Source organism: Leuresthes tenuis, unplaced genomic scaffold (genome assembly GCF_036924035.1).
Source record: "Leuresthes tenuis unplaced genomic scaffold, fLeuTen1.0.hap1 SCAF_7, whole genome shotgun sequence".
Lineage (NCBI taxonomy): Eukaryota > Metazoa > Chordata > Actinopteri > Atheriniformes > Atherinopsidae > Leuresthes > Leuresthes tenuis.
Window position 1 is genome coordinate 25283377 of NW_027325361.1, and position 18501 is coordinate 25301877.

The following is an 18501-nucleotide window of genomic DNA, read 5'->3' on the forward strand; positions in this document are numbered from 1 at the left end:
CCATTTCATTCTAATCACATTTTGGTTTAGATTTCACAGCTTCTCTGTGTCTGTAAGCAGTAGATCCTGGGCCTCTATACAACATGTTTTACCTCTCCACTTCTCTGAGGGTTGAATACTTTGAACGCTTTAATCCCTGAAGCTTTGCAGTTAATTAACCCAGTCTGTCATTTTACACTGCACATCAAGCCGCTTTTGATCTACCACCCAGGTCAGGTAGCAATACATAAACACAGGAATTATGATAATTGTTATTAAGTACCTTGTTATGCATGAGAAGATCAGGCAATTTCCTTTTTTTTTTTGTTGTTTTCATGGCATCTGTACTACTGATCTTTACTTCCACCTTTTGTGCTACAGTACGGACTGTACTTTAGGAAACTGTGAAATATGAGTAATCCACAGCTCATGGGTAAACTATCAGTAAATTGTATGACAGCCCCAGAGCATATTATGCAACTTTACCTTAACCATCCGCCTGAAAATGTTTATATCACTTTATACTTGAGTACATTTTGGAGAAAGTATTTTCCTTTATGGATGATTTGACAGTGTAGTAAATCATTTTTTTTATTTACTTGTAAAACACAAGCTCAAACACACAGCTATAAATTAGAAGAAAGAAAAGTAAAAATATATAAATAAAGTCTCGGTGCAATTTGAAAACTGAAAATGTAAAACTCTGAATTGAAGCATAAAGGCACAAAGTCCATGTTCAGAAACTGTGCCTGTGAACAAAGTGTCAGCACTTTTGTCACAAAGCTAGCATCTACATGAGTCAAATATATTCTCTTCAGTGTGATCAATAATTACCTTTATATAGATCTCCAAAGTACAATTAAATGAATAGTCCATGATTAAAACTACAATGTCAATTCTAAAACAGTTGCAACACTGTAAAATGCAAAGAGGAATAGGAATGTTGCGATTTGCAAATCTCAGAAACCAATATTTTATTCACAGTAGAAGACAGAAAACATATCAAAAATATTGAAAGGGAAGTTTTTGTACTATTTCATGAAAACAACTTGCTTATCTTGAATTTGATGGTCATAACACTAACTGGGATGATGGCAATGAAAGGCAGGAATAGGAAGTGATACTAATGGAGGAACATGTTGCAAGTACCGTAATTTCCGCACTATAAGGCACACCTGATTATAAGGCGTATGTATTACCTAATGTTCTCTGATTGGTTTATCGCTACCAGCACACGTAGTGTATGTATTAAGTCCCTGTGTCAGCGGGAAATGGTCCGACGGTCAAGGACAACATCGTCGGTCGTTTTTACACTTATAAACTTATAAACTGCACATCAGTTTGCATCACCCATCTCAGACTGCCTTTGCCGCCTTTGCCTTTCATTTCCAATGTGCGAGAGCGAAGAGCCGTGGCAAAAGTGAACGTGGTGGTGAGTGGCGTGAAGGGAGAGCGGTGAGTGATGCGGAGGGGGCTTAATGCCCCGATGAATGCTCGGTGCTCCCCGCGGTAAGTTCAGAATGGCGGTATTGGTGACAGATTTTGGAAACCAGTGCACACATAAGGTGCACCGGAATATATGGCGCACGGCCAATTTTTGTGAAAATTTAAGCCTTTCAAGTGTGCCTTATGGTGCGGAAAATACGGTAATTAGGTTAATTGGCAGCAGATCAGTAACATGACTAGGTGTAAAAAGAGCACTTTAAAAGAGAACTCCGATTTTGTTTTTTAAACCTAGACCTTATTTCTGGCACGTTTATCTACTCACCGAGAACAGTTTGGCGAAAGTTGGCGTCCTTCAAAAGCTATTTAGAAAACTCGCGATCGGCGTATATCCATATAACAGAGGTGAAGTGGTCCCAGTAGAGGTGTGTGTAGAATTCCCTCCCTTAGCTCTCCTATAGCTGCAAGTAGCCACATAAGAGTAGCTATGTGCTAACAGAGCTATAGTTCACTTTCGGTCATTCCTTCTTCTTAAAGTATTGGTGAAATAAAGACAGATAAAGCCTTATTTAGAGGCTGCATCGTCCCTGTCGCCAATCGCAAGTTTTCTAAATAGCTTTCGAAGGACGCTGACTTTCGCCAAACTGTTCTCGGATTTGAATATTCCATAATCTACAGTACATAATACCATCAAAAGATTAAAAACACACATGACTCTGTTATGGGACTCACTATACAGGCTAAGAAACCATTTTGTGCGAAGAATGTTTGCCTTTCTATCCACACAAGGCTTATTTGAAACGGACTGAGGCAAATTGGAAAATGTTCTGTATTCTGAAAAATCTAAATTTAAAACCTTTTTTTTTAAGCCTACAAGCTGATATTCAGCCAAAAAGAAAATTGATTACTCACTTTCAAACGTGAATTAGCAAGTTCTCTGTTTTATTGTGAATAAAACACTTTTTTTTTTTTTTAGAAAAAAATCGTTACATTCTGTTTTTATTCACATTTGTCTCAACTTTTCTGGAATTTATGTTGTAATTTACGTTCCTATTCTTTAAGTGGCAGTCTCTCAGTTTTATTTCTTCACCTCTGCTAACTCTAAAATATCACAGCGAAAAGGAAAAAAACAGCAAGGAGCTTCAATTTAGCAGCATCCCCACATGAATAGGAAAATAATTTGTGTTGTACAGCTAATATAGCTGATATTACCATTAGCTAAGGGTAAAGTAATGGTAATGCTGAAGGACAATCAGAAACCTTCAATATTGATTTGGTTGTCATAGTCAGAAATAAGTACAGTCAGTGGACGATGGAGGGATTTATGTTGTGCAGAATGATGGTAATAGGGAGCTGAGGATTACCAGCAACATCTGCCTTAATTTTCACCTATAGTTTAATAAACTTTCATTGGAAACATCTAGGATCAACAGACACATAAAAACACCAATGTTGCTGTCACCCTTACTGGCATGCTCATACTACACCGATTTATTTTGGTGGCTGAATATTTTTGCAGGACTAATTCACTCTGAAAATACACGATTCAACAATGTTGGTAACAGTCCTCAGCTGGAAGGTGACTGAAATATTTGTTATTTCCAGTGTACATTTATATTTCACATCAAAGCTGTTTTTAGCTACTCTTTGTATTACCTTCTGGTATGTAGCACTTTGGCTGACCTGGAATAAGAACCTGCAATAACTGAAGTAGCAATTTTCACAGCGTCTGGCATAAATGAGACAACAAAATATGTCACAATTTAATGCTAAATACCATCTGAATATATAGTATGTGTTATACAAATTTCAAGTAAAGTATTGTAATCATTATTAGTAATTTGCCTGCAAACTGAGATTTTGCTGAGTTAAACTAATTCTAAATAAATCTATGTTGCATCATTCAATATGACTTTATTTGCTCCTGTGGTGGCTGTTACATGCAGCTGCTTGACACACAGGTAAAAAAAACATACAAACCCCAACATTTATAAGCTTTCATGAAACTTATTCGTAAGTTTTCTTTGTAATAAACCACTCTATTGTTGTGAAATAAATTAGGAAAAATAATTTTATGTTTATGTTTACGCATTTAGCAGATGCATTTGTCCAAAGCGACTTAGAAATGAGGATATAACATTATAGCTAACATCAACGCTAACAATAAGCTACATAGAAGGAAACCACCAGTCAGACTCTGTCAGAGGTGACAGGGGTGACAGTGTAGAGATAGAGTGCAGGCATAGAGGGAAGTACAGAAAGATAAAATGCAGTAGAGGGGTTTTAGAAGATATTCATGAAAAGTTTAAAACTGGACAAACATTTGAACAAGTTTTGTCGCTGCAGCAGCTCTCCCAGCAGCTCGGTTAGCTTAATCTACCTTGCACCCTCATCAGCACAACACAGAAGGGAACAAATTTACTGTTTCATCCTCATTCTTCCAGGCACGCTAAGGAGCTGTATACAGTACACACAAGATCAAAGCCTTAATTGAAAAATAATTATAGGTACTTAATCATAGAAAGCACTGGGCTAATTGAAGTGAAAACAAGAAGGCAAACGCAGACCCTCAGAATCGTGGTAGAAAGAGGATATTGTAAAAGCTTCCTCTTCAATCCCCATTGTCTTCCAGATTAAATAGGAGAGGGCTATTAGCAGAGTTAATTGGCTCTCTAATTTAGATCTCGCCCCACTGAAAGCATAACGGATGCGAGCCTGTCGACCAATGATGTGTGCACTCTGTCACACTGTCCTGTTGGACTGTGATTGGTTAATTGCTCAGGGATTTCTGAAGTTTTCTCTCATTCTTCAAATTTAGCATATTTGTGAGAGCTGTCTTCCTGTCTGTCCAGGTAATGTTCATTGTTTACAGGTTTGAGGATGTGAGTCATTGTCACAGCTAAACCAATATGCCTGCCTTCTGGCTTTTTAAAAAAAAAAATCGTATAACACTATTCATTTATACTGATTTCACTTGTAAGCAGCCTTATTCACACAAGCAAGAAGGAAACAGAATTTTTGATTGCCCTTTTAATGACCTGCTTATATTTTGTTGAAGTTCCTGATGCCCTCAAAGAAACAACACATTCACTCCACGCCCCTGTAATGTCAAAGACACCCTTATCACACCTCTAACAAGTTTGCTCCCTGCTGTGGAGGCTGCCTGTGTTCCGTGCTCTCGCTCTGCCCTCTAGTGGAATTCAGGTAGTAGTGCATTGATGACTGAATAAAATCCATTTAGACTCCCAAAAGGTGGGAGAAAGTAAATGGGCCATTTTTATACCATTTTCTGGGACAGCCTTTCATCATTTCAGCACATCTCTTTCTAGTGTTTTCGTATTGTAGCCTGAGTAGTAATGGAGCTCTTGACTGGAGTTCAAAATAGAAGCTGGTGCGGAAATTTTCTTTCAAGGTCTGTCACCCAAACTCTTCTTTTTTTTTTTGCCCTACAGAACTCAGAGAAAATGACTGCAGCAGATTACACTACATGCTGTTTGGGACTGCATCATGTAAGAATCACTATCAAGTTTTAAATATTCATTGTTTCCAGGGGATGCGTCCTAATAAAAATAAAATTGGTAACACATTCCCTAGCACCACTATTAACTTGATATTTATGGTCTTTAATGAAATACCATAACAACAGTTGAATGGACTGATGTGAAATTCGCTCCATTATATGTCCTTAGTCTTTATCTGGCCTTGCAGAACCAGATAAAAAGGACGCACTATCCTGCAAATCGACAAACACAAAGATAATTCCTTGACTTTTGTTGTTTGTCCTGTAGCGCCACCATACTGGGTTTTTTTGTAAATAACCTTAAAGTGAAGCTTGGAGTTGCAGCTTAGTATTTGCATCATCAGCTGGATTCACAAACATATAATGAGAGCAAATAGAAACAAAATCTGACTCCTTAGACCGAAGAAACCTCTGAAAATTGTCAACATTCATATAGTCAGTGTAAAATATGGACCTGTTGACACCTGTTGATTTGAGAGCTGCTAGTCTGAAGCAAAGAGTTTGTTTTCTGGCTGTTTCCATGACTTTTCAGAGCCAGTGATGAATCTGAGCTCGAACTTGAGGATGTCACGCATGTTGGTTTGATGCTGACCATAAGTGTGTGTGTGTGAACAAAGAACAATACGATGAGAAACATTCCTCTAAGAAGTGCTCCGGGAGAAGAGGAGGTGTGAAGTAATTGGAGGAAATATGTAAAAAGAATTGTTTACTTCAGTGAATGAGATCCTTCAGTCTTTTACAGAATGGCTCATTCAGCCATAGGAATAACACAACCACTGCCCAGGCATTTTCCGCAATGCTGGGAGGAAAGGAGAGTAAATGGACAGGAACACATTATAATAATACTAACAAGCCAAAGGTTGCTAACTAGTTTGCTTTTACATTTTTCAAAGGTGGTACATTAGTATTCATGGCTTGCTGCTAAATATGGCACAAATGTTCACATCAACCCAAGAACGAGCCGATTAGAATTTGTTGACCAGTGGTCACTGTCACCTTACAAAATGCTTAAACAGGACTCAAGAATTTATGGGCTAATTTATGTGGTAAAATTTTGCACAAATTTCTAAAATCTTTGCGCACCAATGCTACTACATTAAAAGTTTGGACTCCTGGTGTGAGTTGTAACTGGACCATTTTGTGAAGTCATACAACTGTTAAATCGACATTATAGTTTATTTATATAACATTCTGTCAAACACATATTGTCAATATTTTACACCTTGAGCGTCATTACAAACACTTTTCAGTTTTAATGATCCTCTGTGTGCACATAAAGATACACTGTCTCATACCATACATTAGAATCCAGTCCATTGTGTCTAAGCAATCCCTGTGAAGCAGCATCTCTTGTGTCATGTCTGTAGGCAGTTCATGATACATAAACAGTGGCTCCTTCAGGAAACTTCTAGAAAACTTGTTGGCTGAAGGTTCAGCCTGCTGCGGGACAAATAGCTTTACACAGCAGATACTAAAAATTATTAGCGAGCTGTTGTTTCTACTGGCAGTGATCCAATCGCTGTGTGAGAGAAGGTAGAACAAGCACCTTAGTGTGGGTCATTTTAAGAACAGTCACCCAACTTTCAGCACCTGATGATTTGCCACAACAATACAGAGCTCCCACCCAACAGCGCTATCATCTGGTATGACTTAGAAACCCCCGTAGAAGTACAGAACAGTAATGAATCAATGAATGGTGAGCTGTTCAAATGAGACAAACACGTTTAGATTCTATTAGATTATTCATAGTTTTTGTATATGTATTTATCACACTAGAACTATTACAAGTGAGTTACAACCCAGAGTAAAGCTCTGACGGCTGCCCTCAACACAGTATGAAACTATTCCCCACCTTTTTTCATATTTAGCTGGAATAAAAATGGATCCCTATCATTTGATGAACACAACATGGTTACCATTTTGAAGGTACAAAAAGGAGTATCTGGGTTTGCGCCACATACAGCATCTTCCTTGATCGCCACAAATTTCAGTTATCGGTAAATCTCATCTTACCATCTTACAAATGGTTCGGGAGTCCTCTTGTCAGCAATTTCAGGATTCTGTCATGAAAATTACTGCATGGGCTCGGGAACACTTCCAGAAATCACTGTCTGTGAACAAAGTTCACTATGCCATCCACATATGCAGGTTAAAGCTCCTTCATGCAAGTTCTGGTGGTGTGGGAGTGCATTAGTGGCTTTGGAACTGGCAACCCGCACATCTGGAAAGAACTCATTAATGCTGAAAGTTATACACACGTTTTAGAGCAACATATACGCCCATTCAAACAACGTCTTTTTATAGGCAGGCCTTGCATATTAAGGCTTCGTAGTTGAAGAGTCCACCTGCTGGACTGGCCTGCCTGGGGTCCAGACATGTCACAAGTTGAAAACATTAGTTGCATCATGAAACCAGCAAGTTTCAGCAATAGCAGACAAGAATGGGACAATATTCTTCTCCCAGAGGTCCAGCAACTGTATTCTCTTTTTATTTACTTTTACACAGTGACAAAACTATTTTTTTAACTAAATGTACATGCCAACCAAATACGTACAAGGAGTAAATATGTAAAAGGAGAGAATCAATTATATCTCATGCATTTAAGGTAATAATAGTGCTGTTTTTTTTATCTTGGTTTATGATTACATCTTGTTGGCGAGGAGGTGATGATTTATCCTTGTTTTCCAGCCATGGGACCTGGGCACATTGCAGTCATTGAGTGGACCATTAACTTCATGTATTCCATTTGTCTATTTTTGATATAACCATAAAATAATAAGCTGGTGATGGAAGACTACAAGACTTACCATGGGCAAGATCACATATCAATGATATGGCTGAGGAATTCTGTTTTGAACTGCATCCCCTACATTGTCAGAAAGGCAACGTGAGAGAGTCAGTATGTTTTATGTAAAATATCAGAAGAACCAGACAGGGTGAGTCTTTTTGCAAGCACTGCAAAGAACTCAGGAGATGAGAAGCTAGCACAAGCTAGGGGAGAAGACAGTAGAAGCTAGGTCGAACTTTTACAATTGGTCATCACCCACATCAGTGGACTTTATACTCTCTTTTATTCTTACTCAGTGATTCATAAGAAAACCAAGAGGTCTCCAAACAGAGACAAGATTCTGGCTTAACAGTACCTGGAGCACATGGGACACAACAGGCTCTTGTAACAACTTAAAAAAACCTTAAAACACAAATCATTATTAATTTATGTCCTAGTTCTTTAATAAGAGCATTCACGATAATCACTTGAAATATACGTCCTTTTTTACTTTAAGGCTGAGACTTGCATGTTTCTGAAGTTAGAGAAGAGATTTAGTGAGTGTTGTCACGTGACCCACTGGAACATCCCTAACTAAGAATATAAAAACATACAATTAGAAAACACAGAGGTGCATCATAAGGTGTGGAGCATGGCGAGGAGAAGGTGAGAACCTGTTCATTACTTTACATTAAAAAATAGAATTCGATTGCAAGAATATACATACTGTCAATATTTTCAAGATACTCCAAAAAGAAAAAAAGAAACACAATTATTTGTTTTCAGTTGAGCTGACATCTCATTAGGAGAAGCTAAATGACACAAAATGAAATGAGCATTATAACTGAAATGCACAAACAAAAACAACCAAAAACAAACTTTATGTCGCGAGAACACAGTTGGAAAATTTGGCATAACAATTATAGTTATTTTTCCGCAATGGCCTCAAGGAGCTTCATACGATTTGTATGACTGTTAATGCAAAGGTGAAAAATTGTACGTTTGTTAAAATTAGTGTATTTCGTCAGTCAAATTTGACCAAACCACACTCCCACACTAAGTTTTTGCTGTTTATTCAGTCATTAATACAATGAAGGGTTGAAGACTTAACTAATCTCCTTCTTCAGTAATGTTACATATTTACAAAATTTATTCAATTAAAATAATCATTTTATGCCTTCAAATGGCTTTTATGTAATATTTTTGCCTTAATTATTATTCCAAGATCTGTGAAAAGTAAATTAGCCCTGCCTCTCCTCTCTGATGCTCGCTCCAAAAAATGAAAAATTAATTTCTTCTATGGAATCATGCTGTGTGGAAGTTAAAGAGAAAAAAACTTGGAGAATAGCATCGATGGCAGCTGTATTCGAAGAAAGTGTGATACAGCGACAGGGTTGCACACAACAAGCTGAGATTATGCATTACAAGCACAGAAACACATGTACACACAAACACATAAGAAGACCAGACAATAAGAAGCCCTGAGCTGTAGTAAAACAAGTGCACACAGATAATATGTGCCATTTAGCTGAAGGTGTTAGCACATAGCTAATAATATGTTGCTAAATGCTACTGTTAAAAGATGAACCTGGTTTCTGATTGATAGCCTGTAAAAGTTAAGTGTCTTGGGTTTGTTACATTGAAACTGTCTGAAACCGTTTGAGACTGTCATGTGTGCAATGTTATTCTAAGATGGAAATGCTCAGCCAGGTGACTGCCTGTTTCATCATGACCCTAGTACATGAAAAAGTAACACATGGGCATGTTAAAAGGTGAAAAACTTGCTTTTCACCAAATATAGACTTTAACAGCTTCAGGCATCCTGGTATAGAGATGTAGCTGTATATACATGACAAAACATAAAAAAATCTACTAGAGGCAAAAGTACAAATAGGTACAGCTGTGAAATTTTGGTAAATACAACACATTACATTGTGATATTATTTATTTAACAAAACCTAAACCCAACTGCAGAAGCATCATCCCATGAGCCAGTAGGATGTAGACCCAGCATTAGCAGCTATAACTTGAGGTAATCATTTTCTGTATGACGTTATCAGTCTCCTTAGATCCACTCCTCCCTGCTGCATTGCATCATTTCATTGAGGTTTCTGGACTTTTGTTCATGCACAGCTCCCTTGAGGTCCCACCACAGCATTGCAACCGCCTTTATTCTTTTTTGTTTTCAGCCATCTGTTGTAGATCTGCTGCTGTGTTTGGGGTAATTGTCATCTTACATGAGCCCATTTCAGCTAAGCTTTAGCTGTTGTAGAGATGATCAGTCCAACTTTGATATACGGAGGAGTTCATAGTCCACTCAATGATTGCAAAGTGCTCCTGTGGCTGCAAAACAAACCAAAATCATCACTTTATGCTTGCTTGATATTCTGTTTGGTTTTCTCCAAACATGGTGCTGTGCATTATGACCAAACATCTCCTCTTCTGTCTCATCTGTCATAAAAACATCATTCCAGAAGTCCTGTGGTTTGTTCAGATGCAGCTTTACAAACCTAAGCTGAGATGAAACGACTCTTGTTAGAGACAAGAGGCTTTTCTCCTGGCAAGCCTTTAAAACAATGTTTTTTTTTTTTTTTCTTGTTGCATTGTCATGAACCTTAACATTTAATATGCTAAATGAGGCCTGTTTTCTTGGATACATCTTGGATACATAATAAGCTGTTGATGGAAGGCTACAAGACTTATCATGGGCAAGATCACATATAAATTATATGGCTGAGGAATTCTGTTTTGAACTGCATCCCCTACAGTGTCAGAGAGGCAAAGTGAGAGAGTCAGTATGTTTTATGTAAAATATCAGAAGAACCAGACAGGGTGAGTCTTTTTGCAAGCACTGTGAAGAACTCAGGAGATGAGAAGCTAGCACAAGCTAGGGGAGAAGACAGTAGAAGCAAAGTCAAACTTTTACGGTAGGTCATTACCCACATCAGTGGACTTTATACTCTCTTTTATTCTTACTCAGTGATTCATGATTCTGTTCTGGATGGTCGGGCTCTACAGTACCTGGAGAAACTCTTAGGTAACATTATTAGACAGGATGGCATAAATTTCCATTGCTATGCTGATGATACTCAGATGTACTTATCTATGAAACCAGGTGAAACCAATAGGTTGGTCAGACTACAAACATGTCTTAAAGACATAAAGACCTGGATGACTCAGAACTGTCTGCTTCTAAATTCAGACAAAACTGAAGTTGTTCTCTTTAGACCTGAGCGTTTCAGGGAGAAATTGTCTAGTCATATATTTACTCTAGATGGTATTTCCTTGGCTTCTAGTTCTACATTGAGGAACCTTGGAGTTATTTTTTACCAGAATTTATCATTTGATGTAAATATAAAACTGGTTTCTAGGACTGCCTTCTTTCACCTTCGTAATATTGTCAAAACCAGGAACATCCTGTCTCAGGGTTATGCAGAAAAACTAGTCCATGCATTTGTTACTTCAAAATTGGACTACTATAATTCTTTATTATTGGACTGTCCCACATATTCTCTGAAAAGCCTTCAGCTGATCCAAAACGCTGCAGCCAGAGTTCTGATGAGAACTATCAGGAGAGATCTTGTTTCTCCAGTTTTAGCTTCTCTTCATTGGCTTCCTGTTAAATTCAGAATAGAATTCAAGATTCTTCTCCTCACATAAAAAGCTCTTAATGACCAAGCTCCATCATATCTTAAAAATCTCATTGTAAGATATTATCCTAACAGAGCACTTCGTTCCCAAACTTGGGAGTTGGGCCTCCTTCTGAGTTTGTTGGGACTGGTGGGAATAATTGCTGCAACGAGAATGGACCAATAGGCATCAAAGGACCTCTCTCTCGGCTGTGTATATATATCATTCTTGGTTCCGGCTTCACAGAATGCATACTGTATTCGGGTCTTCCGGGTCAGTTTCTATCTGTTATTAGTTGTACATATTAAGCCGAGTGGGGTAAAATTTCCATCCATCATCTGCCGCTTATCCGAGGGTCGGGTCGTGGGGGCAGCAGCTTTAACAGAGAAACCCAGACATCCCTGTCCCTGGCCACTTTGTCCAGCTCTTCCGAGCTGGCGTTCCCAGGCCAGCTGAGAGACATAGTCTCTCCAACGTGTCCTGGGTGTTCCCCGGGGTCTCATCCCAGTGGGACGTGCCCGGAACACCTCACCAGGGAGGCGTCCAGAGGGCATCCTAACCAGATGCCCAAGCCACCTCATCTGACTCCTCTCAATGCGGAGAAGCAGCGGTTCTCACCCTATCTCTAAGGGAGAGCCCAGACACCCTGCGGAGGAAACCCATTTCGGCCGCTTGTATTCGCGATCTCGTTCTTTCGGTCACTACTCACAACTCGTGACCATAGTTGAGGATGGGAACGTAGATTGACCAGTAAGTAGAGAGCTTCGCCTTCTGGCTCAGCTCCTTCTTCACAAGGACGGGTTGGTGCAGAGCCCGCAACACTGCAGACGCCGCATCGATCCGCCCGTCAATCTCCCGCTCCATTCGTCCCTCACTCATGAACAAGATCCCGAGATACTTGAACTTGAGGCGCTGATTCTCATCCCACCCGCTTCACACTCGGCTGCGAATCGCTCCAGTGAGAGCTGAAGGTCACGGCCTGACGACGCTAACAGAACCACATCATCCGCAAAAAGCAGAGACCCGATTCTGAGATCGCCAAATCGGACACCCTCAACGCCCTGGCTCCGCCTAGAAATTCTGTCCATAAAAGTTAGGAACAGAATCGGTGACAAAGGGCAGCTCTAACGGAGTCCCCACCCTCACTGGAAATGTATCCGACTTACTGCCGGCAATGCGGACCAAACTCTGACACCGGTCATATAGAGACCGAACGGCCCCTATTAAGGGGTCCGGCACTCCATATTCACGGAGCACCCCCCACAGGACTCCACGAGGGACACGGCCGAACGCTTTCTCCAAGTCCACAAAAGTAGACTTGTTGGGCGAACTCCCATGCACTCTCCAGGATCCTGCCGAGGGTATAGAGCTGGTCCACTGTTCCACAGCCAGGACGAAAACCACACTGCATCTCCTGAATCCGAGGCTCGACTATCCGACGGATCCTCCTCTCCAGTACCCCCGAATAGACCTTACCAGGGAGGCTGAGGAGTGTGATACCCCTATAGTTGAATTTCCGTACGGCTTCCGTACGGCTTAATTTGAAAGAGAAAAAAGTTATTTTTCTGGTAAGAAGTTTTGTTTGAAATGTTTCTTTCAATCAAGAAAATAATGGAACAGTTAGAACAAAACATCAAACACTTGCATTTCAAAGTTTCCTCATAAGAATGGGAAAAAAATTATTGCAGCTTAGACCATGTCCTTACGACAAGAAGGGAAATTCTCGTTTCCACTGCTTCTCCAAATTGCAAAGAATTTTTTTTAGCAAACACCTGATTAGGTCTGTTCTATGACATGGGAAGGTTATCTGACATCTAGAATGACATCTAGAATGGCTCTGTGATTCAGTTACGATTCATATTGTTCACATTGGTGTAATTCTTAACACCAACTGCAACTGTAATAAATAGGTGGGGCATGCAGACCCAATCTTTTACACCTATTTCAGTTTTTTGGAAGATGTGTGGGGAAAGTGTATGGAAGAAACCAGTCCAGACCTTATTTCATCATACTGGTACTGCCAGGTAAAATAGACTGTGTGAAAAAAACATTTATCAAATGCACATGTCGGATTAAGGAGAACATTTTCCAGAGTACTTTGTAGGATACTTTAGAATATTTGGAAGGTTTCAGGGCAGATTTTCTCCATTTCCACTCCAATCACTTCATATGAAAATGCAGTCGACTGCAGAAAAAGATGGTGTCTTGAATGGAAATTTGATGAGACATCTGAAGCTTAGCTGAGCAAGCACAAGCTTTAGCAGAGTGTCACACAATGTAAAGTACATTTCCACACTCTGTGCTTAACAGCTGAATATAGTGTAGAACATATTGTATATACGGTTTTAAAAGCTTACATCTAGAATATTACAGGTACAGTATTATAAGAAATAGAAAAATGGTATTTAGTTCAACATGTTTCACCACACGGTGCTTTGATTTTGTGAGTTTTTATATGACTGCTACTCGAAAAACAGCAACTGCAAAGCCATTTTTTCTTACCTTTTTATACTTTAATTGAAAGTGAATGCTGTTAATATTGAGCTCTCTAAGCCTTGCTTAAACTGCACACGTGCATCGGAAAAAACTTACCAGAGATTTTCACCCAATCATTTCAAAAGTAGTTTATATAATGATCCAAAAGGACTAAACTTATGCTTTGGTATTATTCTTGATATGATATTAATTTGTGTAAGGATTCATTTATTTATTGTATGTCTGTGTAGTTGTAGTAAACATATGAAATTAATCAAACAATAAACCTGCAATCACTGATGACAGAAACTATGATTTATATATTCTTTTTTTTGCTAAAGAGAGTTGTTGAATGGCAGTTAATTGTACCAATATAATCTGTTTGGTTATTAAGTCATAGAAAAATACATTGTTTTTTATATATTGCCGACATTTCGCATATCCACAGGTATTAACATCACTGCAAAGTAACTTGGACTACACAGGAAAAAGCATTTTTTTCCAAAATTATACACAAACTTGATAGCAAAAGACTTTTTTTAATTTTTTTATTTTACCATGCATATCTCTGACTTACTATCTCAAAATTACAGGAGAAGATTTTTTTCAAAAGAGAAAAACACAAAGACAATATCTTGTAACAGAGGTCATAATTTCAGTTTTTAATAATCTTATATAGCATAACAGTGAGGTTTGATTACATGTTAGGTAACTCTGTGCTGGTTGCACATTGGTTTGATGTGATGAAAAACTTGCTGAATTGCTGTAACTTTCAGCCCTGCTCCAAGCTGTTCGAGCCTTGATGATTGTTGGCATTGTGCACGGAGCTATCAGCTTTGCACTGAAGTGCTTGAAAATGGGAAGCACAGAGGACAAAATCAAAGCCATAATGACTCAGACAGCCAGGATCGTGTTTCTCATTGCAGGTATGGTCAAACTTTGCTCTCTGAGTTTTTAGCTCTGGTGTTACTGTTGGACCATTTTGCATAGAGTCCATTATTTGCTCTGTATTTCTTTAAGTGTCTGTGACATCACTGGAGTGTTGGCCTTCGCTGATCTGATTGTGAAAAGTTGTCAGTTCACAACTTTTAATGACGGCGGGTTCGGTATTGGTGGACTGACTGGCAGTGTAACACCAAGGTGTAACACACACACTAGGATAGATGTTTTGGACAGTTATTATAAAAGTAAGAGTTATGTAAATAAGTAACTAAGGTACCCTAAGAGACTTGAAACTACGATCTCTTATCTTTGTTCATTTTTGTATGTTATTCACACATACGGTTGTTTTCCCAGGTACGATGGCATGGCTACAAAGCTGCTTCTCAGCACACTATGTACAGGCCTGACACCAGATGTCAACTCACCTGCAACAATTCCTACAAAGTGCAAAGTGTGGATGGAAGGCAGTCAAACCAGATATTTAACTATGTAGAGTTTAGCCTCTGTTTAAGTTCTGCAATTCTGTGTTGACTTATTCTCTTGTTTGGTCAACATTCCTGAGAAGAGTGGTTATGCTTTTTTTTTACATCTTTTATTTCTTTTGGTAGAAGCATTTTAAGTCAGATTTATTTTATTAATGGTATAATGTAACCATAATTGTATTATTTGGTTTTATGGCTTGTATTGTGCTCTCTTTGTGCCCTATTTTAATTAACTACAACATGTCAACATCAAAATCTAGAAGTTACACCACTTGCTTCTAAAACTGGCTTCATCTCTGTGGATTTTTACTTACTGTTGCTTTTGGTAATCACCATATATACACCAGGTTTTGTTTACTCTGTTGTTGAGACGGCAAGGCAAATGAAGACCGCAGATTTGCCCTGTTCAAACCACATAGCATAAATATGACTTTTTAACCTTTGTTGAGGGAGCTGCTTAAAAGCATGGGAAAAAGTAATTCTGTCTATGTACTGCAATAATTATACACACTGGGCTTTTTCTTCAAGTACACTACTCATATAGGTTCAAATCAACCCTTTAATAACATGTGATTGAATGAATAAAAAAAATAGCATACAAGACAATTTTTTTTAGCTCTGTGACATTTCATACACATTGAGGTAACAGTGAAAAGTTTATTATTGCTCATGTATGAGGTCAACACGATGACCAGGAAATGCTTAGGTTATATATATCTGCTCTGTTAACTCACACACAAAAAACACTGACCTTGGGAGTTTTTTCCTGAGCAGGTGTGCATGCTCTAATCTGTTGATATGACAATCAAAATGAAAACGATGACATTCCGCTCACGCCATACAGTCGGTATGAAGCAAACCTTAGACATTCATCATCACAATGAAAACAGTTAAACCTTTGAAACGTTTTATTAAGTACAATATGTTGTTGCAAAAAGTTGCAAATGGAGACTGCTGGTGGAACTGTTAGCATAACTCAGACAAAGTTAATGTTAGCATGATAATATGTCACTTCCTTAGACCATAGACTGTGTAAAATAGATAAACTTAGATAGTTGTCACAATTTCACCCCCAGGCAGACGATGGGGAGGAGCGCTAAGTTGTGATAACACTTGCCTTAGCTTAGTTGTCCCTGTTAGCTTATGGATACTGTGAGAATTAAGTGGTATGCTAGTCTATCTCTCTCAGCGTAAAACTCCTTACATTTGGAGTGCATGCCCATTCTACTCAATATATTGGCCCTAAAAAGAAAATAAAAGAACTGCAATGCATTATGAAAATAAAGGGGCATACCTTGAAGGTTTCTTCTTATTAAGTCAACAGAAGAACCTAAGAATAAACTACGGTATAATTAATTAATAAAAGCTAACAAACGGCTGTTTGTTCATCATTGTGTAAAAGCTCACATTTACTGTACTTAAACACATTCAAATTCCCAACAAAACGGTTGTCATGTTACATGCTTTATCTCAAATAGTGACACAAATATCACTCATTAAGACTACTTCTTTACCAAAAGCAACTGTAAAGAAATCAGTTTTTCGTAAGTCTTGCAAAAAGCAGTGATGTTGTAGTAGAGGCAACTTATGCTGTAGCTCATGAGACAGCAAAAAGTAGCAACATAGAGCATAGAGTTGCTCAATCGGTTGCAGTCTGCAACTTCACCACTAGATATCACTTTATCCAACAGTGGACCTTAAAGAAAATGTCGACATTTGATTTATTTCATGGCCTCCTAAATCTGTATTAATTTATGAATGCTTTTGACTGCATGGCATTTAATAGATATGATTAAACATTCTGTTCTTTTTTAATGAGTGACATAACTTTCATATTGGTGTCTGAAAGTATGAGTCGACAGATAAACTAATTTATTTAGGGTGCATACTCATGCAAGTAAGGTTCAAATGAACAAAAACACTACTTTTATTGATTTTTGTGTTGTTTTTTATCCTATTAGTGTTATTCATGGCAATTCATGTTATACTCCTGCCCTGCAGCACCACATGATGAATTAAATGTTTTTCCACTGTTTCAGAAAAGTTTAATAAAAACAATAGTTCCCCCAGATAGCTATTATATTCTTGATGTAAGTGTTGGCTGATCAGACACTGTGTATACAACTGGACTGGTCTTTGATACCAAGAGACAAAGTTTCTATTTTCCAGAAACAAGTTTTGCACCAAATGTCTATCTAATACAATGGATGAAAGTAAAAATGTACAAGGAATATTTAATATAATGAAAAAAAACAAGTTGATTTAATTAAATTGTAAATGTAAAAACAATGTGTCAAATCTGTCTTGCTTAATCTAGATAAGATAAATTAATATTTACTCAACAGTTATCAAGTAAATACTATTCAGTTCTGTTGGTACTCAATTCAAATCTTGAATGAATGGTGATCTTCACACTACGTGTCAGTTTCCAGAAAGCATCAGTAAGTCACCACTTCAGAGCTAAAATAATATGATCAGTTGATTTGTTGACAGCAAACTGTCTTCTCAAACTGGAATATGTCTTTTTTTCATAATAAACTAAAAATGTGGGTGTTTTTACTATTAGTCAGACAGTAAGACAATTGAATATGTTCATTTGGGATTCTCAGAATGATGAACTACTTTTAATGTAGTCTCCAATATTTGATAACAGTTGTCAGATGTAGTAAAATTGTTGCAGCCTTTTTGTCCTGTGAATAATGATTATTCGACTGAACTCAATTAAGGTTTGACATTTTAGCCTAAACTATGAATCTGGGAGCAGAAAGGTGGAGTGGATGACCAATCATTAAATCAGATCTACCACACAGCATTAGGCCTAAGCACTGTTACTCACCTCTGTTGGTAATCCAACTTTGCAGTGTGCACAAAAATCTGAGTTTTACTTTCTTATCTCAAATTTCAAAGTCTATTTTCTGAATTTATAAATCTTTTCTAAAACAGTGTATGTGCAGGGGTCTTCTATCATATCATAATGGTCCAACTTCTCTCTTCTGGCGCTTGGAGTATGTCTTTCCTAAGGTTGCCACAGACTCTGTGTTTCTGTTCATTTGCATGAGAGGAAGCACCTTGTCTGTCAGGTCCAGCCAACATACCGTCATCCTTGAGGCTTTACCACCACCTGCTGGTGTAGCTGTGCATCACTGCTATTCGTCTATATGCTGTACATCTGTTAGTAAAGTCTGATTTGACGTTAGTCCACATCTTTGAATAGATGGATCGGCTGGATTATGAGATGGAATATCGCACTGTGTTCTTAATGA

General features: G+C 38.2%; 2 protein-coding genes across 2 annotated transcripts in view; both read left to right on the forward strand.

Annotated features, from left to right (window-relative positions):
* The window catches only part of dtymk (deoxythymidylate kinase (thymidylate kinase)), a 284610-nt gene extending 276433 nt beyond the window's left edge, over positions 1 to 8177 (forward strand). The window contains exon 6 of the mRNA XM_072390154.1: positions 8168 to 8177. The gene's annotated coding sequence lies outside the window, so the exon portion shown is untranslated. The remainder of the gene's footprint in view (positions 1 to 8167) is intronic.
* LOC140311391 (claudin-18-like) overlaps positions 1 to 15287 on the forward strand; it is a 35353-nt gene extending 20066 nt beyond the window's left edge. The window contains 5 exon segments of the mRNA XM_072388767.1: positions 13288 to 13363; positions 14591 to 14740; positions 14834 to 14954; positions 15030 to 15121; positions 15124 to 15287. Of these exon segments, the coding sequence (XP_072244868.1) occupies positions 13288 to 13363; positions 14591 to 14740; positions 14834 to 14954; positions 15030 to 15121; positions 15124 to 15287 (603 nt within the window).
* The last annotated feature ends 3214 nt before the right edge of the window (positions 15288 to 18501 follow it).